This window comes from Cydia pomonella, chromosome 19 (assembly GCF_033807575.1).
Source record: "Cydia pomonella isolate Wapato2018A chromosome 19, ilCydPomo1, whole genome shotgun sequence".
Lineage (NCBI taxonomy): Eukaryota > Metazoa > Arthropoda > Insecta > Lepidoptera > Tortricidae > Cydia > Cydia pomonella.
Genome location: NC_084721.1, coordinates 10193650 through 10218391, shown reverse-complemented (window position 1 = coordinate 10218391; position 24742 = coordinate 10193650). Strand labels below are relative to the sequence as shown.

Sequence of the window (24742 nt, the reverse complement as noted above, 5' to 3'; positions counted from 1 at the left end):
GACTCTATCCTATAGCTTGAAATGATGCTGACCGGGTCGTGTAGACGCGGCCCGCAGCTATATTAATTGGTTGTATGCGTTTTTCTTATTGGATACATGTTTTAAAAAAGTAAAAAACAATACAGTAATAACTTTCCCGTCCGCTAAAACACGACAATAATGGTTTGAATTTTTTTAATTTGTGTTTGACCATGACGAAGAATTTCCCGTTCTAGTTTTGCTACAATAAGGTGAACATTTCCGAGTATATTGGAAAAATAAATATTTATTATAAGATAATCTTACACAAATCGACCTAGTCGGCGATACATATAATAGACTGATATAGATTAATATCTACTTAAATTTAAATATATAGATGACTTAGCGTAAGTCATAGGAGACCATATCGAAAGCCTTCGATTAATCATAGGGAATACAAAATTGCTAATAAAAGATTATGGGTGTGACTGGACAAGGAACCACATCCAAATTACACGAGTCAAAAAATAAGAAAACTGGTCCTTGACAGGTATTCGTTCAAGTTTATAAAGTGGTGTTTACACAAAAAGCTTGTAGCTGAATTATTCCTGGCAAAGTGGTCATTACTATCCGTTTTTCAATATACAATTGGTGCACGAACATCAACAAAATTTTAAATGGCAAGGAATATTTTACGAATAAATGTTAGTACTTTTAACAAACGTGCAAGAAGAAAGCATTCAATAAATGTAAGAAAAAATCAAAAAATAAATCATTATCTAAGTAATAGCACCTGTTTTCTTTTCTTCAAATCAACCTAAAAAAAAGCAATGAACCATTATAACATGGCGGAATATGCACGCCTTTGCCTACAATTTAATCCTTCAATTAAAAAAAAAGTGGCTGTCACTTTCTAAAGTCGATGCTTCTTATTGGCTAAATCCTTAGTACAGAAGTTGTCCGTCTGATGTGTAGTATCTCTATATAAATTTGTGCTTTGCATGTAGCATTTCATCAGGTGAAACGCATGAAACGCCGTAAACGGATTACGCAATTTACACATTACGCATACTTTGCGTACATAAAGTGGTAAGGTGCGTATTTTTTACATGTTCATTTTACAGCTGACGGTCTTTCCACCGCGATACACCCTGCTGACGATTTTTATTTTATTTAAAACAGCATCTAAACCATCATCTGACAAAGTATCAGCCGGGAGGCGATGACTAACGAAATATGCTCCTGGCCGCGGTCTATCATGACAATGCATTCATGTCATATCATAAGCCTTCTGGTTGACGAAGCCGCTGCTGGCATTATAATTTATAAACTCTGTAAACAAAACAATGTAATTAATCCCTTGGAGTTGGGGCTCTTTAAAGAATCGCTTTTATGGTTAGTTCACATACTTGACAAATTAACGGTAAACATAGGAACATTAGGAACGTGTATTATGGATAATTGCTTTCCTTACCTTGTCGAGCGTTAGATAACATCAGCATAAAAAAAAAAACAATATACCAAAATAAAAAATAAATAAATCATTTATTCAGAATAAATATAACCCATTTTACAAAACAACTCTAAATAGTGTCATTACTCATTATTATGTCATATTCACGGAAGTTCATAAGGCAACACGAAGCTAGCAACAAAGGTTGTGGTACCTAATCGTACACGTGGTTCGCAGTGTGGCCCCACCCGGACTCCTCAAGCGCGCCCGGCGCCCCCGGCCGCGGCCGAGTCCCCTGTGACCGGCGGCGGCGCTGCCGTCAAGGTCGCAGACACCTCCTGCTACATTTTTATTCGATTTAGCTCTATCATTTACTAGGTTAAGCACATACACGTGGGCTCGAAAAGGGAACTTGCTGCTTACTCCTTTATTACAAGCTTTTATTAAACTTAGTTTTCTTGGAAACTATTCTTTCTATTGTATTTTTGTTTAGCTGTTGGGACAGGTTACATCAGCCAAATTTGCGGGATTCTTTCTATTGTCGATCAAGGCTTTAGGTACGGGTCTAAGAAAAATTTGGAATATACCTCGTGTGTTCATAAGTTTTGAGACGCATTTCAAACCTTAAATTTTAAACAAAAAGGTACTGGTAGCTTGCCGTGGCTGTTTCAGAATTTGAAATTGGAACGTTTTAATTAAGAAAAAATATTTTTTTTTCTTTTTGTTGTCATTGTTTGTCAAAATGGCGGCGAAGAAACAATTGCGCTGTACTGTAATTTCATTGTATAAGGCGGGGAAAAAACCAATGGAATTTTTTAACGAATTAAAGAGTATTGGAGCTAGTCGCAATTTTGTATATTATACTATAAAGAGGTACAAGGAGACACAAAAGATTGACGACCGTCCAAGAACTGGCCGTCCGCGATCTGTAAGGACTCCTGCTAACATAAAGATGATCAAAGAACGAATTCGTCGAAATCCGTGCCGCACGCAGAAGATGGCTCTTCGGACTGGCATTTCGCGTATATCGGTAAATAGAATACTTAAATATGATCTTAAATTAAAGGCGTATAGTAAGAGAAAAGTGCATTATCTAAATGATCGTCTACGGAAATTGCGGCTCCAACCATGTCGGATGCTGCTTAAGAAGCACGATCCTAGAAAAATTTTGTTCACGGATAAGAAGATATTTACCGTCGAGGAAAAATTTAACAGGCAGAATGATAAAATCTATGCCAAAAGCTCAAAGGACATTCCGTCTAACGTGCGAAATATCCAACGCACACATCATACGGCTAGCGTTATGGTATGGTGGGGGGGTTTCATATGAAGGCGTTACGCCACTCCACTTTTGTCACCAAGGTGTCAAAGTCAAAGCTCAAAATTATCAGAGTGACATTCTAGAGAACGTTGTAAAACCCCTATCTACCACTCTATTCGCTGGCAAGGATTGGATTTTCCAGCAAGATTCTGCACCATCACATAAAGCGAAATCTACACAAAAGTGGCTAAAAGAAAATTTGCCCAGATTTATTAGTACTGAGGAATGGCCTTCTTCAAGCCCAGACTTAAATCCTTTGGATTACTCTTTGTGGACGGAATTGGAGCTAAGGGCATGTCGAAAGTCCCATCCAAACCTTCAGGCCCTGAAACGGGCATTAGTGAGAGAAGCGAAGCGTATCCCTATTGAAAAAGTACGTGAAGCAATTGAAGAGTGGAAACCACACGCTTAAGAGCCTGTATTAAAAAAAAAGGTGGACATTTCGAGTGAATTCTATTTTTATTTTACTAAGACAATGTTGTTTTATTAACCCTATGACTGTATCATAAAAATAAATTCTTTTCATTTATATAATTCGAGTATTCATTTTGTCTCAAAACTTATGAACACACGAGGTATATATCACTAGCTGTTGCCCGCGAATTCGTCCGCGTGGAATCTTATCTTTAAATATTTATTACAATACTAATTTTGTACTCTCAGTAGCGGTTTTGCATTGATTCAAACTTTCAACGCATTCTTAGGTAATTAAGGGTATACATTTTGAAAACTTGTTAAGGTTTGGTACCCAAAAACCTTATTACTAAAACTCCACTCATGAACCGTTATTATAGTTACAGTTGAATTTTTTACAGGAAATGTATTTCTGTTGCTGCTATAATGCCAAATACTAAGAACAAAATAAAATGAATATTGAACTGGGGTTCCCATACAACAAACGTGATTTTTTTGCCGTTTCTTGCGGAATGGTACGGAACCGTACGTTTTTTTCTTGTAGGTACACGTCATAAATGTAACCTGATGTGCTAACTTCAAGTTTTTGGCCATAGTAGCTCCCGCTTTGCGTTACTTAAAAAAATCAACTTATTACTCCTTCAGGGGATTATTTTTTATAAATGCTGAAATATGCGCACATACAAAGTTTCAAATTCCGCATTTGACTTTTTTTTACCCACCTCTATACTAATTTTTAACCACTTTTTCACCACATTAGGGGATGATTTTTTTAAAAACGCTGAAATTACTTTTCTCCTATTCTAACAATATGCAAATATACAAAGTTTCAAGTTCCGCACTCGAAATACATTTTGATCTGCATACACCTTGAGAGATGAATTTTCAAAAACGCCGAAATTATTTTTCTTCTCTTTTAATAAAATTTTAAGTTTACAGTTCCTCGCTTGAAATAAAATTTGAACCGAATACAAACTTTCAACCCCTTTTTAACTCTTTTAGGGAATTAATTAAATAAAACGCTGAAATTAGTTTTTTTCCCTTTTATTTACCTTTTTACGAAGCTTCATGTTCCTAACTTACTGTAAAATATGAATCCCAAGACGAACTTTCATCCCCTTTTTAACCCCCTTAGGGGCTGAATTACCAAAAACATCGAAATAACTTTTATTTGTAATCGGCTATTATGCCTTTAAACACAAAAAAAATAAAAAGTATTTTTTTTTCTTTATTTTTAACAAAGAAATTGTAATGTATTTCAACTTTCAAACCCTTTTTAAGCCTGTTAGGGGATGAATTTTTGAAAACGCTGAAGTCACTTTTCTTGTGTTTTAATAATATGCCCATGTACAGAGTTTCAAGACCCACACTCAAAAAAAATTTTGGAAATGGAGATTATACAAATTTTCAATCCCTTTTTCATCACCTTAGGGAATGAAATTATAAAAACGCTGAAATCCGATTTCTTGTATTTTAATAATTTATCGTTTTACGAAGTTTCGAATTCCTAGCTTAAAATAAAACTTGAACCCTATACAAACTTTGGACCCTCATTTCATCCCCTTATGGGATGAATGTTAAAAAACCCCTTTTTAGTGGATACTAACGTTATAAAAACAACCTATTGTAAAAAAAAACAGCTCTAGTTCCAACGGTTTGGGCTAAGCGTTGATTTAAGTGAGTCAGTCAGTCAGGACATTTACGTTTATATATATAGATTAGCGGATTATATGTTTCATTTTTGCCGTGGAGCGCTGGTGGCCTAGCGGTAAGAGCGTGCGACTTGCAATCCTGAGGTCGCGGGTTCAAACCCCGGCTCGTACCAATGAGTTTTTCGGAACTTATGTACGAAATATCATTTGATATTTACCAGTCGCTTTTCGGTGAAGGAAAACATCGTGAGGAAACCGGACTAATCCCAACAAGGCCTAGTTTATCCTCTGGGTTGAAAGGTCTGATGGCAGTCGCTTTCGTAAAAACTAGTGCCTACGCCAAATCTTGGGATTAGTTGTCAAGCGGACCCCAGGCTCCCATGAGCCGTGGCAAATGCCGGGACAACGCGAGGAAGAAGAGATGTTTCATTTTTGGCTTTACTATTCTATTAATTTTTGTTTAGGTTGTTGGGACAGGTTGCATCGATCACATTTACGGGGCTGATAAACGTGAATTAGGTCTTTGGGACCACCTGATTTGTAGACTAATAATATGTTTCACACTAATATTTTTAACGAAAGTAACTTTTAAATAAACAGCCAAGGTATATGAATATACAGTTACGAGTAGCCGTGGGTTCTGTTTATCAAAGTACTCAATTTGCTTTGATAGTTCAACCTACATGTATATTGGCTTCACTGAAACCATAGAAAAATAAGTAAGCATAGAGTGCTCACTCCATACATCAGATTTCCTACCAAAACGCTTATTTTTTTCGCAATCGACATCTAGCGTCAAGCAGCGGATTTATTAGTACTACGACTTGACACTAGATGTGACGAGTGTCGCGACTAACGAAAGTGTATGGCTCAACAATTTGTAACTAAAATTACAAGCAGAAGGAGTTGAAAATAGAGTTCCGGTTATAATATTAGCTGAAAATTGTTGACAAGGTCCCGTTTTACCCTTCTGGTACGGAACCCTAAAAAAACTACCTATTTTTATTGTATATATTAAGAGGGAAGAATAGCTTTGCGATCCTAGCGAGATAACGGTACTTTTTCTATGAAATTCCATTTCGGGAGAAAATCTTTTCCACTGTTTTTTATGCTGATCGCTTAAGCATAATATATTTTAGGTTAATGGGTTTTGCTTAAAAAAAAATGTATTGCTAGTTTTGAAAAAAAAAAGGAAAACCTAAAAACATACCTTTTCATTGTGCCAATAACATACTAAAAAGCGGCCAAGTGCGAGTCGGACTCGCGCATGAAGGGTTCCGTACCATTTAAGACGTATTAAAAAAAATCCGGCACACCGGCCCAACGCCTACAGCTTTATAAGGCGCAGGTGCGCCCGCATATGGAATACTGTTCTCATCTATGGGCAGGGGCACCCCAGTACCAGCTTCTCCCTCTGGACCGCATCCAACGAAGAGCGACTCGAATTGTCGACTGCCAGTGTATTTCGGATCGGCTTGACTCCTTGGCGCTGCGTAGAGATGTGGCCTCGCTCTGCATTTTCTATCGCATGTACAACGGGGAGTGCTCCGAGGAATTGTTCGGATTAATCCCTGCCGCTTCTTTTCGCCATCGCCCTACGCGACAACATTTCCATCCTCACCACGTAGATGGTTGGCAGTCCTCAACTGTGCGTTTTTCCAGGAACTTTCTGCCTCGCACAGCTAAACTGTGGAATGAACTGTCGCCTGCGGTATTTCCGGACCGATACGACCTTCAAACCTTCAAGAAAAGAGCGTACTCCCATCTCAAAGGCCGGCAACGCACTTACAACCCCTCTGGTGTTGCAGGTGTCCATGGGCGGCGGTAATCGCTTACCATCAGGTGATCCGTCTGCTCGTTTGCCTCCTCTACCATAAAAAAAAAAAAAAAAAAAAAAAATCTACTTACTAGATCTTGTTCAACATTTTACCACTTTGGACACACATTTTACCACTTTGGAAGTGTCTCTCGCGCAAACTATTCAGTTTCGAAAAAAATGATATTAGAAACCTAAATATCATTTTTGAAGACCTATCCCTATATACCCCACACGTATGGGTTTGATGAAAAAAATTTTTTTTTTTTAATTTTTATGACGTATTAAAAAAAACTACTTACTAGATCTCGTTGAAACCAATTTTCGGTGGAAGTTTGTATGGGAATGTATATCATATATTTTTTTTAGATTTTTCATTCTGTTATTTTAGAAGTTACGAGGGGGGGGGACACACTTTTTACCACTTTGGAAGTGTCTCTCGCGCAAACTATTCAGTTTAGAAGAAAATGATATTAGAAACCTCAATATCATTTTTAAAGACCTATCCATAGATACCCCACACGTATGGGTTTGATGAAAAAAGATTTTTTGAGTTTCAGTTCTAAGTATGGGGAACCCCCAAAATTTATTGTTTTTTTTTCTATTTTTGTGTAAACATCATAATGCGGTTCATAGAATACATCTACTTACCAAGTTTGAACAGTATAGCTTTTATAGTTTCGGAAAAAAGTGGCTGTGACAGAATCGGACAGACAGACGGACGGACGGTTTTTTGCCATTTGGCTACGGAACCCTAAAAATCATGGAGAATGGAAAATATTTAGATGTGGAAAAACGTTCTCTCTTTTTGTATGGACGGTCACGTGGTATACTTCCCTCTTAAAGGTGAAACGTTTAATTCAGTTGTTATTAACATACGTTATTGATACTAATACTAATCTTTACATTGACCTACTAACACGAAATACCTAAGATTATTATATACCAGTATTAAGTTAGGTACTTAGTTTAGGTATTAATGTAAAAAATGTTAGAGGCAGTTACAATTTTTGCTTACATGATCTAATATTTTATGTTTACTTTTCTAAACCATGTTTGTTCATTTATGGTATTTAAGGACTGTTTAAGCGTATTATGTTTGTTTTAATTTTTGGGTATTTTTAAATTATATACATTTCATCTTATCTTATTGTATTTCTTATAAGTAAACACTCAAAGTCGAATCTTTCTAACAATAAAACCTAGATGGAGCGATTTTTCTTACCTACTAGTTTAAAAATTAAATCGAGGTTTTAATTGGCTGCCATTTAAGTCTTTGAGATGATACATCGTCACATTTATAGTATTAATTATAATAATTATATAACGACATAGTACAAAATATTGACAACAGCATACAGGAAGTTAAGTCAAGACACAATATACGCATGTATCCTGTTTTATTATCGGACTCTCAATTAACTCGCGCAGCGTCACCTATTCCAACTTGTTTAATTAAAAGGTCGATCCTTGCAATAAGAGCTGGCTGAGCCTGAAATAATATTAATAATTAGCTCTACCAATGTCACCATAGATGACATTTACATGATTCCATAATAAGTATAATGAGTTTTATGGCTCTCAATAATTATCGAGCCTGCGACGCTAGCGCTACTCAATCAGATTTTGAAATATACTAAGTCAAATTTGAAAATAAGTGAAATATTTTTTTTCCCACTACTACAAAATAATAAAATTTTTGGAATGGTCAATTTGAGCTCTTTCAAATGATACCCCACATGACCTAGTCACTAGACTTTGACATTTAGCCCCCTCTTCATATTGGGCATTTCCTATAGTTATTAAAATAAATAAAAAACTTTCAATGTGTCTGGGTTAGTGTTGTTCATAACTATTTCAAATTTCAAATCGTAAGCTTAAATGGTTCTCGAGATATTACCGATGTGGCAGACAGACAGACAGACGGACGGACGGACGGACAGAGTCGCATCATAAGGGTTCCTTTTGTACCTTTTTGGTACGGAGGAACCCTAAAAAGAAAAACAATGTTAAATAAAGTTTAAGAAAAAACTCTCTAAATCAAAAAGGCACGCTTAGGTACCCGGCTACTTTTTTTTTAAATTACAAACTTGAGTACTTATATAAACTAGGTAATTAATTATGGCGAAAAAATTAAAGTTGGGACGGACTGGGAACCTTTTTGAAATAACAATTAAAAACAAAATTTGTAAAAAAATACATTTGTGCAAGGTCATGTTTATTACGGTCAAAAACTATAATAGGTAATGAAAATACCATACTTTCTTATTCTTACCTGAATTACTAGAATCCATTGAAATATTTTTTAAAAGCCTATAAAAAAAAATACAGTTTATAAAACATGTTACTTAAGAGGCTGTCAACACCCAATGTCCTTGAAATTGATGTTACTTAAACAGTTTTTTAAGAAAGACTATTTGTTTTAGTCAAGTAAGAAATATATATGTTCATATTAATTATATTTCAAAGACCGTGGCTGTACTCGATACACGATTGAGCGAAATCGGCTCGATAGAAAATAATTGCAAAGATTGGTCTTAAAATCACAATTAAACGGTTTTATGTCTTTATTGTTTTGACTTATGGGTCTGCAATTAAAATCACAATTTCAAAACATATCTAAACCGTGGTCGAGTTAAATATTACACTAATAATCCACTTTTTTTATTTAAATATTTTTCTTATTATTCCCATGCCCAGGCCCAGTAACATGCGACAGTGCTATCTCATTTACTCCGATACAAATAGACAGTGTGCGCGCTTTAGGTGTTGACAGCCTCTTAAGGAGCGCCGAGAACGAGGGCCTACCGCGACAACACGTCGAACATGGTTCGCGGTAGGCCCTCAGAAAAGTACGCAATGAGCGATAGTCAATCTTTGACTTCTTCCTGAGCTGTTCATACTTATCGATAAGGAATAATTAGGCTAGCATAATGACCCTGGGCTAATCCCCGCGTATTATTTATTTATATCTAGTTAATTTTTGGAAAATCGACTTTTAGCCGCCTAAATCAGGCATATCGACGTCCTGTGCGCTGCATAAAAGAAAGTAAACAATACCTTTTGTTTAACATTAACAGAAAAGCACCTCCAACCACCAGCAAAATTCCAACTATGTTAAGGAGATCAGATTTCTGTCCACAATATAGCTTGAACTGCAAGCTGTAAATACTAAGTTAGTTACATTACACCTCTTTAAGCGACATATTTTAATATTATATTTTGTTACAGTGGCCCAGTCAGAAGACTCACCGGTTGCAATGAAACTCAAGAAAATATGTCTAAAGACGCCAGTCGGGGAAGAACAAGCAGCACAAGCAGTTCTAGACCCCGCGATAGGTAAGCTAGCCACCATAAACATACAATTAAACCCTTTCACCGCCTTACGAGACACATACAAAACCGTCACTCCTACGCCAACAGATAAGCTACCAGCACAGATCGCTTACCTACTAAACGGACCACATATAAGGCGACTTGCGGTCACCACACATTGGCGCATGACACTGATCTATTCTTATGTAAATTACAAATGTCAAGAAAAATTGTGTTTTCAGGAATTGTTTATATTTAAATTAAAAGCATGGGCTGTTTGTATACAATAGTGTAGGGACTGCATTAGAGGACGCAAATGAACGAATGAATGAGCTTGCGGCGTCATGTTCAATTGATTCCTACAAGTTAAGGACGGATTACATGTTTTACAATAACCGCCTGTGTTGAACGCTAGTCATTGTAATTGCTTCAAAAAGCGGTTTCTGTTGGAGGTGATCTATGGGTACAGGAGATCGAATATAAGCCTAAAGCGTAAAGGTCGCTTTTGGCATCGTACCTGTTCTAAGTAAAATATAACCTTGTAAGGCTCACGGTCCTTCCTATAGTACATATTAAATCTAATGAAATTTAACTCATTTCCAGTCGGAATAGAGTTGCATTTGTTTTATTCCGTTGATTTAGATCATACATTTAAATTGCAGAAAATGGTCTTAATATTCGTTTACAGTACATATGGTGCTACTTTACCGCACTAGTGCGATAATTAGCACATTACGTATCTATGTCGAAAATTTGGGCCATATGTACTGTAAAACGTTGTACGATACATGTGCGGATAAAATAGGGATACTCGTATTACTCGTGCCGATTTAAAACATTCCCTTCGGTCGTGTTTTACTTTATCGTATCTCGTGGCGAATTTCCTATTTTTCGCACTTGTATCGTAATTTACTATTATACAGGGTGACTGGTAATTCTTCGTATTACTTCAAGGGGGTTATTCTACAGCTTATTTGGAGTGATTTAAGTCCAGTCAACCAGTGGTCAAAACTCATTGGTTAACAAGTTATTCAAGATTTTAGATTTTTTTAATAAATACCCGCTTTTTGACCTAAAACTAGTTTTTTTTTAAACTACGTATTTTTCAAATAAAAAAAACATTTTCCGAATAGCCAATGAATCACTGATTACGTAAAATAATAAAAAAAGTACAAAACATCAAAATTTTGCAAATAAAAGCATCTGAAGTCATAAGTTTTTGACCCCTGGTTGACTAAACTTAAATCACTCCAAATAACCTGTAGAATAACCCCCTTGAAGGAATACGACGAATTACCAGTCACCCTGTATATAACTTTGATTGTGTGGAGTCTAGTGTCCGAGGTCAATATGTCTTACATAATTATTACTTGTGAGTTGTGATTTTCACACAACATTTTATTTTTACTATTTTGACCGCCTGTTTTTCTCTAGGTAACTTCGACGTCGGAAATGAACGTAAGTTAACATTTGATATTCGAACTTTTTTCCCCTTTTCTTACTTCTGATGATTCTTCTTTCTTTGTTTTCTTAATACTTAATCGTCATATTTATGTATTGCGAATGCCGCCGCCGGCCTGTTGATTGAATTGTGCTCTTTTTTCCTCGCGACGCATCGACTCTATGATGTCATCGATTTAATTGCGGTGGCCTCTTGATTAGCTACATTATATTAAAAGGGCGTTACGGTTGTTCGAAGCAAGCTTCAATGGCACCGATTATCGATTGACGTTTCCTCTGTAAATATTTTATTCTCCGGTCACTTTACCGCTCATTACTTGACTAGTTGAGAGGCAGCTTCGATCCTTGTATATTTAGAAAATATCATTTTTTTTATTTTAAGTTAAGTTTGCTGCTGTTATTGCATGGTACATTAGTACGTCGCCGATTTTTTTAAGGAGGGATTATAGTATAGGATTGTAGATTTTTGTATACGTCCTGTAGATTAATTAGAACGTTGTAGTGCATGGTATTATGATTTGTGGTACTAGGTGAGCTCATAAGGAGGTTTATGAGCTCACCTAGTACCACAAATCATCACAGTAACCAATGACTTATTTAGTTTGGCATAACATGTTCCTACATGTTATGCTAAACTAAATATGTCATTAGTTACTGTCTATTTATACTTTTTGGTTTCGGTAATTTCTGTATTCGAACTTCAGAAAAGTTAGGTATGGCGGACGAACGGCGCTCACTGTGCGTGACGGTTTACATCACATTGCTCATCGCGTATATAGATATGTTCGCATGTACTGTTGGCTGCTTATGTTGATACAATTTATATGTATAGCTAGTCGTGCACAGGTCGTTAATGGTGTACGTGGATCTGCTGTGTGGTACGCGGGTGGAATAACCTATAATTAGATGCGCGTACACCAATCCTCAACCGAGGCACTCGTGGACGTCTCGTTCGCCCGACATCCGCTAACCAATTTAGTGAAAAGCAGTCATCCTATCGCCGCACATCAACGCTGATTTGAGCCGGGAACTGTTGGCTGTGAGATTCGAGGAATCCTTAATGAAATTTATGTTTCCGACATTGTTTCGAAAACTAATGGGGAATCCAATTGTATTATACAAGATGCCCGAGTTAGCTGCATTGTTTTTTTAAAGAGATAATTGATTTCTATAATGAGTTTATAACCGATAGCATGTGATCGTGACGGTAGTAAGGTCTCATACAGTCATGCAATAATACCGTAGCGAGGTGTCTGGGCGCGCGAGGGCGGCCCGAAGTTCCCGGGCGACGGACGCGCCGCTGCAGCGCCGCGGCTTGTCCTCCGCCGTGCGTGGCATAGCGTTGCAACTCTCTTCCATGGCCGGTAATTTGATTGGGCCCGAGCTGTCACCTATGCGCCGCAGTCGCCCGGCCGTCGCTCGCTGGCTATCGATTAGAGCCCCCGCCCTCTTACCCGCGCCGCCCGCGAACCGGATCTCGTCACGCCGCCATTGTGTACCCGCGACGCTTAAAACGCATTCGTTTCTCCCGATGCGAAAACGACGCATTCCTTCCGCGCGCCCGCCCGCACCCCGCTGCCCGCCGGCCGCGCCGCATCGCGCCACGCAGGGCCCAGTCGACCGACCCTCTCATTACACTTTTACCACATTACCACTTCACCACTCAGCCGCCGACCGCGCCAAACAAACCCGACCATTGACAATCCTTTCATATATCTGACTGAACACGCCGTAAACCTCCGCGTTATTCGCCCGCAACAAAACAAATGCAATAACAGCATACTGATACCTGGTCTGCTACTTTATGTCGAGCTTCGTCATTAATAGCAAAGAGAATTAATTGTAATAGAGAGGTAACGTCTAAGAGCAAAACGTGCCCCTTAGTTTGAGATTGAAAACAGAAGGCGCTGTACTGCGCCATATGTTTTGCGGTCACTGAATTGTCAAATGTCAACTTTTGACAATCAGAGTTACCGCAAAATGTATGGAGCTGTACAGCGCCATCTCGTTTACCTGTCAAATTCTAAGCACGAAAATTGTCTTAGATTTTACACATCTTACTCGTTGATAGGTATCGCAATTGCTGTAAATAAATGCTGCTCCATTTTATGTCATAGACAAATGTAGGAAATATTCAGAAATAAGAGCCCGATTCTTTATTAAAGCCAGTTTATATTAATATAACCTAAGATACAGATATAGTATAGCTAAGCAACACACACCAACGATACCAAAATATATATTTGGCTGTCTCTCTAGAATCTACATTGTGAGAGAGACGAATTATACCGAGCTATAATATCGCAAGGTATCTTAATAGACTGCAAGCCAGGAACAGATTCCCATGACCGATCGCCTCCCGGGCGTTTAACTCGTATAGTGGTTAAGGGCTATGTATAATGAACCCTCGTGAATGACAGCTGCCGCTCCGTCGGTGGGTTGAGGAATGGCAGCCACCGAAACACGTAAAAAAAGTTGTCATCGCCTCCCGTATGATACTTTGTCAGATGACAGTTCAGATGCTATTGTGAATTTAAAAATTCGTCAGCCGGTTGTATAGCGGTGGAAAGAACGTCAGCTGGTCGACTGTACATGTAAAAAATATGCGCTTTACAAACGAAATGAAAGCAGCTTTTCTACTACCTCGGAGCCGAACATAAGATGTAACATTTAAAACTGAGTATCGCGAATTTATTTTGTTACCAGTATTTCCGAATATAAGTTTCCTACGAGTTCCATCGTTCGTCGCTCTGTTACATGTTCGAATATGTATGACCAAAGCCTTGAACAGACTGAACGGACGAATTCGAACGAAGGGCCTTCACTGGCCTTCGTTGGTCAGTATAATATATAAAAATATATTAAATAAATTAATAAAAAAGCTACCATATAAACACCTTTTGACAAAGCCAATCCCTTGATTAGCTTCTTCCAACATTCTTCCCATCGTCATTAGAGAGGCAACTCAAAATGTTGTAGGGTGCATAAGAAATGACATCGATCTGTGTTTTATTCATCAATACCAAAATGCAATATACCGAACCGTTCTCCGATACAAAAGAAAAGCGGGAATCATGCCATTTATAGGTACTATTTTATTTATTTTCCCAGATGAGGGTAAAGGCCCTCTTGGTTGCTCAAGAACTGATGAGGTTGCTCAATTCCAAAGTAGTAGTCTCCGAAATGGCGTTTTTGAAGGCATCGACTGCTTCTTCTGGCGACTGCAATTATTGACCGCGTAACTTCTTTATTTTATTGCATTTTATCCACATGTGTGGCAAAGTAATCAAATGCAAATTTTGAGTTGTTTCCTTATATTGGCTGGCAGAATTGACTTTTAAATAATGATTTGGAATGATAAATATTTAATAACATTCATTTTCAATTGATTTGGTTGGATTTTGTATCATATTTTACAGTTAGGATTTTCCTCGCGTCGGTGTGGTGAAAAATTTTGTGTTTCCCACGGTGGCAATATTTGTTTAACCCTCGCAACGCCCAAGATTCAATTTTTCTACTATGGAATCTTTTACTTTCTCGGGTCTCACTATTAGCACGAGCGGTTAAACAACAACTTTGCCCCCTTGTAAAACAAATAACTATTTCTTATTCTATTTCATGAATGCACTCATGATCGTCCTATATCTTTCACACTGAAATCCCAATCCTCTTGAATACATATTCCCAAGAGAGCAATTCCCATAGGTAAGCACTAGTAGTTACAAAAGCGATTGCGACTATAACTAGAAATCCCAGAGAACTTCCATCCTAAAGAGGAATTTACACCAGTCTGTTTACAGTGTGCTTCTTCACCGGAAGGTCCATCTACGCTAAGGCACGCCAACTAATACGTCAAATGCGGTCAGTCATTGCTACAACCAAGTTGGTGCAGTGCAGAGCATAGGCGGCACTAAATATCCAATGCCACGTAGATAATACGTTGCACAAAATTAAATGTCCAGGGATCGAACCCACGTCTTTCGGGTATAATCTCTCGCGAATCGCGAATTATTATCACGGACAATAGATGTTCGAAATGACATTGATACGTTTCAATTGTTTGGTTGAATTAAATAATAATATCCGTCTTACAACAACGCTACATGCAACATTTAATTACGTTTTATAAAAATAAAAACATTTATTTATTTATTTTATTAACTGCCATTTAGTTTACTTTAACGTACTTACCCATACCCGAAGTTAACGAAATTCAATAAAAACACAGTTTCGCTTCGCCATGTCCATCTGCCTGTCTGTCCGTCCGAGACCTTGCACCGTGAACGTTAGTGCTAGAAAGTTGCAAATTGGCATGAATACGAGGGTTGCAATAAATATTTCGGGAATAGAAAAAACACACAAATTTATCGAGTTAAAAATAGTTTAACTGTTTTTCAAAGTATTCTCCTAACATATTCTCTAATTTTTCCATACGTTCGAATTATTGAAACAGTTATTCCATTCCAAAGTAGTAGTCTCCGAAATGGCGTTTTTGAAGGCATCGACTGCTTCTTCTGGCGACTGAAATCGTTGACCGCGTAACTTTTCTTTAATTTTTGGAAAGGTATATATAACATTAGGACTTATGTCGGGGCTGTATGGCGGATGGTCCATTAATTCGATGTTATTATGCTTTAAGTACTCCTTTATTTGACGAGCGGTGTGTGGGCGTTGTCACGATGGAGGATGATGCGTCGGTTACAGTTATCTTTTCTAAGTATGCCGACGATTTCAGGCAGGCAAATTGTTGTATACCAATCTGCATTAACCGTCCTGCGATCCAACATTCGCAATATGACTGGAATTCGACACAAAAGTAGCCACCATCTTTTTTGGCGTGCTTCGAGAGCGAACAACCTTGGTTGGCTTCAGCTCGTTTTCATAAACCCAAACTCGAGACTGTTTTTTTATTTTCGGGTTCGTATGCATGTATCAATGTTTCATCACCCGATACGATATTAAAAACTGCATTTGAAGTTCCATTGTTGAACCTTTCTCGATTTTTTCGGCACCAAATAACTCGGGCCGTCTTTTGTTCTTCGGAAAGTAGGTGCGGGATCCATCGGGAAAACAGTTTTCTTACGCCTAGTTCTATTCGCAAGATTGTTTGGATTTGACTCATTCCAATCCCAAAACATGACTAAATTTCACGATATGTGACATGTCGATCTTTCTCAATCAGGTTCCGCTCTACATCGACGTTTTCTTGAGTGACCGCAGATTTTGGCCGACCTTCACGCACATCATCACTAAGATTCACACGACCGCGATGAAATTCGGAAAACCAGCGATAAATGGTCGTCTTTGATGTAACTTCCTCCCCAAATGCAGAAGTCATCCAAGCTTTGTTTTTGTGATAAACCACTTTTAAAAGCGTAAAATATCATTGCTCTTAAATGTTCCCGGCATAATTCCATTCTGTCAACGGCCACTCCGCTTAGACAACAAATTAAAAAATAGTGTGTAGTTTTTTTTTTATACTGTCAGTTGTGTTGAGTTGTCAGACTTCTATGATTATAAAATAATTCTATGATTAAATAAGCGATTCCCGAATATTTCAATGCAACCCTCGTATATAATTAAATTAATCTGACAAAGAGTAAAATAAAATAATAAAAAACTGTTTAGGGTACCACGTACCTTGTTTTTTTTTGCTTAAACCCTTTGGTATGGAGTGTCGTTGGATAGGTATTTATTTAAGAACGAATATGGGTTTTCAACAGGCATTTTTTGATTAGCTGAATATTTTCAGAAATAATCGCTCCGAAAGAAAAAAAAATGTGTGTATGCCGCGCCGCTCCCCTCTAACTTTTGAACCATGGGTCAAAGAAATATGAAGAAAAAAAAGTAAAATGGCGTTTAATAAACACATTCAATGAAAACCATACTGAACATGATCAGTTAAGCCGTTTTTGAGTTATTGAATAAAGTCTTCCCTTCATAATAAGATGACTCCATTTTGCTTGTTATGTACATGATATTACTTACCAATGGCACCCATTCAAGGCACTCTTTTGTGACGGACGGGTAACCACGGAACTATACGCTGAGCATAGCCCGACATGCTCTTTTATGTAATTATGCAGGTAGCCCGAGTAGTGCTTAACTGCTGATTTACACGTGCGATGTGCTCTAGCCTTTAGTTTCATATCAAGATACCAAATTAATGCTGCTTGAACTCAAACTACCCTGCGGTCTCTGTGGTGTGTTATTTTTTACAAGCTTTTATTTAAATGTAGAAACTTTATACCCCGACAATAAAGTCCCTTTTCATAGATAATGTCACAATCACATATACAGAGGATTATTATAACTAGCTTAAATCTAAAATAGGCCCTTGAGGCATTGTACCAAGGATGCTGGCGGCATTTCCTCGTTGTATCGCAATACTGGTACGTTGTGCGAGGAAGCCGCCAACTCTTCGATCACAAGTTACGTCAACCAGACGCTTCGCGATTTCTGCAAAAAACTTGTGCGCGCTGGCTGGGACCCCATGGACCTAGAGTTTCAACGCCAAATGGTACAAAATGGTACTCTCTACCGAGGCTCTTATATTTACTACGGTTTAAAATTTCGGCGGTTTTCCGCCGCTGCGCCCGCTTTTACATTAGACCCCACAGCTTTTATTTAACTTGCAATGTATGTTTGTACGGGTCAAATCTTGCAAGATAAATTTGACCCACTTCCCGGTTTCCGATGAAGCACATATGCAAACAACAACAAACAACACAACGACAACAATGACAATGCTATCATCGAGCTGATCTGATGATGGAGGCAGGAGGTGGCCATATATAGGAACTCTATGATAAAACAATAACCTAATTGTGTTTGGGTTGGGGCGAGCACCTATTAGTTGCCTGCTGAAAGAAAAGTACAAGTCGGCGATAAAAGCTTATATCAAAAAAGAAGGGTGAACTCATTCGAGTTGTTTATATTTTTGTCATAATTAAAATCTGATCTGATTAGGAATAGGTATGTTACCACTATGATTACAATTACTACAATATTTTTAAGGGTAAGGCGGAACAGTGGCTCAGTCATCCAAATATCGCCTCTCTCGCGTTCAAACTAGGTTGGGTGAGCCACTACGCGGCTTTTTTCTACCGTACCACTGTTCCCTGCTTGACCCTACTGTTACTGTAATACTGTTGTATCCTGGCGGACAGGATAGGACAGAATAACACCATAAAATTGTAAGACTATTGAAATTCGCCTGTATAAATTCGCATTCGTTTATTTAATCATAATATTACTAACAAGAGATGCTAAGAAAGGCCCTTTTCCATTTTTTATTAATCGGTGTTATTGACACATCATGCCTTATATATACCAACCTACCTTCAACAGCGGCACGTGAACGTTGTTGGTTTTACGGGTTTTATCCGTAGTCTGCAAAGAAGACTTGGTATTCGGTATTGATTTCGCCATGTCCGTCCGTTTATCTGTATGTTCGTCCGCGGATTACATCAGTGATTATTGTTTATATTGATCATGCCAACTAATCATGACCATCATCCGCAGCCTGTATATATGCAAAAATGTTACTTCTTTCGATTTAGGGGTATTTTTGATAACGTGCCTACCTACATTTTACATTGCTCGTTTTTGTTAGACTCGAGGGTAGGTATGGGAAAGTTGGAAGAATCAATAACCTGTACCTGAAGTGGTGATACTTAGTTTCAATTTGAACTCAACGAACGTTCGGGAAAATTTGTGCATGTGTGTCAAGTTTGCGGTATCCCTCTATAGTTTATTTTACAGTGATCCAATTGTCATTAGTGTCCGAACGAAGTTTCGGTTTCTGTACAAGATCATGTTTCGGTCGAAGGTTTAGGCCGAGCCGAAACTTACAACATTGTACTTTCGGATTGCATTCGTTTAGTTTTCTATACAGAATGGTGATTTCTAATTATTCTTTCTTAATTTACTATAGGTGTGGTCCGACACGCACTTTTTAGAGTTCCGTACCCAAAGGGTCAAACGGGACCCTATTACTGAGACTCCGCTCCGTCTGTCACCAGGCTGCATCTCATGAACTATGATAGTTAGCCAGTTGAAATTTCTACAGATTATGTATTTCTGTTGCCGCTATAACAACAAAGACTAAAAACAGAATAAAATAAATATTTCTTTCCAATCTCGAGGTTCTCATCCAATCACCGAAGTTAAGCAACGTCGGGCGGGGTCAGTACTTAGATGGGTGACCGTTTTTATAGATAAAGGTACGGAACCCTTCCTGTGCGAGTCCCACTCGCACTTGGCCGATTTTTTTTACACCACTTGCATGAATTGTATTTGTTCCAATGTTCATATTATAATTATCTAAAAAAAAAGGCCACCAAGACGAAAAAAATGCGGTTTGGCCGAATCTGAGTCAAAATCTATCCTTTGGCTTCGGTTTCGGCAAAAAAAAACTGGGTTCGTTCAGTCATTTACTGTCATCATAAGGCAGCGTAATAAGATCTACCAACGAGTTACTAACAAACATATGTCTCATATTTTGTTTGTATGTTTTGACTGAAGAACATGAACATCCAACTGACTGGAGGGATGGAAATTAGGAGAGATTGAAGCTCACTTACTACGTGTTCGGTCGGTGCCCCAACTTAAGTAACCAAGTAGCCATACTAGTTGTATAGAAAAGTGGATACTTATGTTAGGGAACCGACTGTACGTTACCTACTACGAGATAATTATCATTGCTTGTTTCAATTTAACTGCTTTTATTAGCAGGCAGATATTTCTCAATTTATATTTATATGGGGTATTTAAACTTAAAGTTTTTTCCTCAGAACTCTGAAATTTTTCGACTGTTATCAGTTTTATTGACCATTCAACTGAATGGGCAAAAATGCTTTCATATGCCTGTCTGTCCGGCTGTTCTCCTATACTGGTCTAGCAATGTATGCATGTAAACAGTTAATAAGAAATCTATAGTATAAAAAAATAATAATGTTGTACTCTGAATGTGTAAGAACAAAATGTACCTACATTATACTTACTGACTTAATAACATAAATATAACTATGTATGTTGTTTGTTACAAGTTATTTTGTTTGTTGAAGCGCTGGTGGCCTAGCGGTAAGAGCGTGCAACTTGCAATCCCGAGGTCGCGGGTTCAAACCCCGGCTCGTGCCTATGAGTTATTCGGAACTTATGTACGAAATATCATTTGATATTTACCAGTCGCTTTCGGTGAAGGAAAACATTGTGAGGAAACCGGACTAATCCCAGCAAGACCTAGTTTACCCTGTGGGTTGGAAGGTCAGATGGCAGTCGCTTTCGTAAAAACTAGTGCCTACGCCAAATCTTGGGATTAGTTGTCAAGCGGACCCCAGGCTCCCATGAGCCGTGGCTAAATGTCGGGACAACGCGAGGAAGAAGATTATGTTGTTTGTTACAAAATTGACGTGTAAAATGGATATTTTATGAATAAAAATTTAAATTGAAGAACCGCCTAAGTTCAGTTTCTTGTCATAGGTAAATGAGGATTGAGGACTAATGATGGGTTCTAAAAGAAATCGAAAGAACAGTTCCTATCTTATTATAGGCAAATTAGGAGTGCGCGCTGGTGTCTCTCAGTCTCATGTATTTGCAAATGAAATATAACATTGACACTAATTTATCGGATTGGGTCGATAGAAGCTTCTTAAAAGTATTGATAAGCGGGGCTCCTTGATGGGACATGGTCCGTATGTGAAGCTTTTTTTGCAGTTTACGTTAGGATTAACGAAGCGTTGCGCTGGTAATAACGTAGTAAACTTGCTAGGGTTTGTTAAATTTAAAAGCGCCATCGAAGGAAATGATTTGAGATATCTTTATCGTAATACGATTATGATGATGACGTGGGTGTTCATTAGTATTTATTTAGTAGGATGGAAACGAGCAGACGGATCACCTGATGGTAAGCGATTACCGCCGCCCATTGACACCTGCAACACTGGGGTTGTAAGTGCGTAGCCGGCCTTTAAGATGGGAGTACGCTCGGATATTTCTAGTAAGCTTTATCATTGGTCAGGGCAATGGATGTTGTTTAGTAGTAGGACACCGAGTGGCTAACAAAGAGCTAAGAAACCTTTTTGTTACCTTCTCAAGTTATTTATTATGGGATTGGTAATCCGGGTTGCAAAATAATTATTCTACTTCTGTTGTTTGGGAAAAGGGCGTCATTGACCTCTACAAAGAGAGCAGAGGCGTCGCGGTTTCGCCATTAGGTACCTAGCTGACGGTTGCGCGCATGCCTGTTCCTAAGGTCGCGCCCGCCGCTGCCTTCCGATGGAAATCATTCCAATTAAAATGGCACTTGACGATTTTTTGACGACATACGGCGGGAAGGTCACCCTTTACACCTGTTCTCGCATTTCGCCTCTGAGGCCGACAAAGCGGAGACAGTGCGGTCGCATCTTACCGGCGGCCGCTGTTGTCACTGCGGTGTTTCGCGGGCGGCAGATTTATTTGGACGTACCCCCTGAAGGGGGCGCGGGGCCGGGCGCGCCACCCACCACGCCACCTCCACACATTTGACTGGATCAATAAGTAAGCAAAGGATGCCCGAGCAGAAAAACCATACACCCGACCACCCCAAGGGGGCACACGTAACCGACACCCCCCACCACTAGCGGGGGAGGACTCTACAGATTGCCATTTTCTCTTTGCCTACGCTTTAATTAGTTGCGTAGTGACGCGTATGGAGCCCTAATCCTCTGTTATTAAATTGCCAAACTACTCCCATTCTCTAGTCGAGGCGACCGCTACCGACTGTCGCTTATCCCTTGAAAGATCTCAGAACCACTAAGCTATCAAGACATTAAACCCGACGACAAACCTAACCTTTTGGTACCGTCGACTACTATAAAAATGTCATAAACACTCTATAATATGTCTTCCAAAAAGTATGAATAACGATAAAAATCTCCGACACAAAATATTCATTCGAAGCGGACTCCGCTCTCTGAATACGCCGCTTTTATGCTCACTCGTATTCATCACCCCTTTTTTTATTATAGCATGCGTAAACGAAAAACAACTAAAGTGTTAACATACGATTGTATTCCGTATCTGTCATGCATTATTCATATAATTATTTTCGAACATTAAGATTTCCCTTAATTCTCTGGATTCCATAAAATAAAAATCGTCTATCGTCTTGTGAAACCTTCGTTGAGCGTTATATAAAAACCTTAAATAATACACATTTTCGTCGTGTTGAGGCTTTTGAACTAGTAGAACTCAAGTCTTAATTCCGACCAGAAGCCTGCAGTAAACTGTAAACTACCAATAGTCACCTCGTAATATACCCATACCTTCTCTAAGCCGTTTATCTAATTTTCGCGTTTATCAAAATCCAAAATAACTAGCTAAGTCATAAACGTTTTTTTTAGATGTAGCCTATCACCTCCTAAGCTCTAGCTCTGTTGTCCTATCTATCAGCTTTCTGACAAGTTTCATAGACTTGGCAGAAACAAATGTATCAATTCTTTCATTATATCCCGCCAAACAGGATGTAGCACTTGGCATGAAAATTTAGCGTGGTCCGAAAAAGTCTTAATATTTTTTTATGCACATTTGAAAACGAGATGGGCCTTAGATTTTCTACAAGTTATCATTAACTGCGCAAAGATTAAATAGTCTAGCAAATTCAAATCCTACGAACTTTTTGTGGCACACACACATGGCCAAGATACAGGCTCAGTCTAGTTTGGTCACTGATGGATAGTGTACTAATAATACCTACCTGTTTTTTTATGAAATAAATCATTTTGTATTTGTATAACTCAATCAATCAATATAATTTATTTGCAAGAATACTGAATTATATATCTTTGATCTACTAACACGAAATACCTAAAAAAAAGTATTAAAGCTTGTCCCAGAACAAAAATGTATTTTGTATTTGCACCTGTTGCACATCAGACCTCTGACCAAAAGGCTTAAGGAGACTATTCTACGTAAAAAAAAAAACCTGTTTTCTTATTCTTTATAAAAATAAGTTTCTATCGTTTACACTTTGGAAGATATCGCTATCACAGAAAAGTCTAAATGAAAAAATGTTGTACAAACACTCACAAAATCGAGGCATTTCCTCGAAAAACTAGCGGTGAAGTTCATATCGTCAGTAAGACGTGTCCAAAGGGTATTAAAACTAATCACGAGCTCGCTCTTTCTCTGAATTACCATGCATTGATAAATAATGCGCTCGTATGAAGCAGAAGCTGTTAAAACATATAACTAACGCCATATCAGTTGAAAACTTCAAACCAAAATGGAGAAAAGCTCAAAAATCACAGTCCTATGTACAAAGCCTGATGGTGGCATCACAACAAAATTAAAATTTTTCCGAATGAATAAGGTTAAAACTGCAAACATGCGTAGGTACATACATTCAATTTCTAACAAGAATTTACAATAAACAGCTGGGTTTTAACTGTTGTGTAAGTTTAGTGAAAATTAACTTGCGTAATTTTTTTAAGTTACTTAGTTGGGTATCAATTGATATAAAATATGTTAGAGCTAGTTAAAAAGTTAGCAAATTTTATAGTCTATTATATTATATATTCAGAATTTTACCCCTAGCTCTACATTTTAAAGTGATATTGATATAATACCACATATTATAGTTTTGTTAAATATCTAACATCTGTACCTGTAAATGTCCACAAATCGATTATGTGGCCATTGATATTTTCGACTTACGAAGAGTACGCTGCGTTTTCATCAATAAAATAAAAATAACCCGTGTAATTAAATGATGTTAAATTACTATTTCAGAAAATATTGTTTATATATACTCTCTCTCTCTCTTCATTTAAGAGCATGTCTCTTGTCGGTGGAGTAGACGCCAAGTAGATAGTATATTCTATACGATGCTAATTGTTTTTTTTGTTTACTAAAGGAAAAGGGTTAATGGAAATTAGAATGACCCAGATACGAGTACGCCTATCTTCCGGTACTCGAGTTTGACTACCCACTGACAGCGCGTGGAAGCCTTTCTGCCCGACTCGGACGGCACTAAATTCGGAGCGGTATTATCCTTCAAAACACATTTATTGCAACGTACGACCATTAATTTTGGTTCATCAGAGGGTGTTTAATGAGAATCCTGGTTTAAAACTGAAGTGACAATTAGTTTTGCATTCACCCTAGATGGCCATGCTTACAGCAGTGTGGGTTTTGTAGGTAATTCGCATAAATTTACTGCATGAATGCTACATACATTTGTTGATATATTCCAAGTTCATGTGATAACGCTTGATCCAATATTCATATTCCGCATTCCATATGCTAAGAATGCACTGATACTGTTCGATGGTATGTCTTAGTTATAGTTTTATAAGTAAATCTACATA

The 24742-nt window shown here is 38.0% G+C and overlaps 1 protein-coding gene and 1 long non-coding RNA gene across 5 annotated transcripts in view; one reads left to right on the top strand and one right to left on the bottom strand.

Moving 5' to 3' along the window:
• Positions 1-24742, top strand: part of LOC133528402 (metastasis-associated protein MTA3) — a 103492-nt gene that overhangs the window by 53225 nt on the left and 25525 nt on the right. For 2 of the 4 annotated variants that reach the window (XM_061865786.1, XM_061865784.1), the window contains exons 3-4: positions 9849-9956; positions 11367-11390. In XM_061865786.1, the coding sequence (XP_061721770.1) occupies positions 9849-9956; positions 11367-11390 (132 nt within the window). The remainder of the gene's footprint in view (positions 1-9848; positions 9957-11366; positions 11391-24742) is intronic. The other 2 variants (XM_061865787.1, XM_061865785.1) reach the window with 1 other exon arrangement.
• On the bottom strand, positions 1485-13497 carry LOC133528408 (uncharacterized). The gene is made up of 2 exons (XR_009800990.1): positions 12634-13497; positions 1485-1755 (listed from the first exon to the last, which is right to left on the bottom strand). It is a non-coding gene; the product is annotated as an uncharacterized LOC133528408 (long non-coding RNA).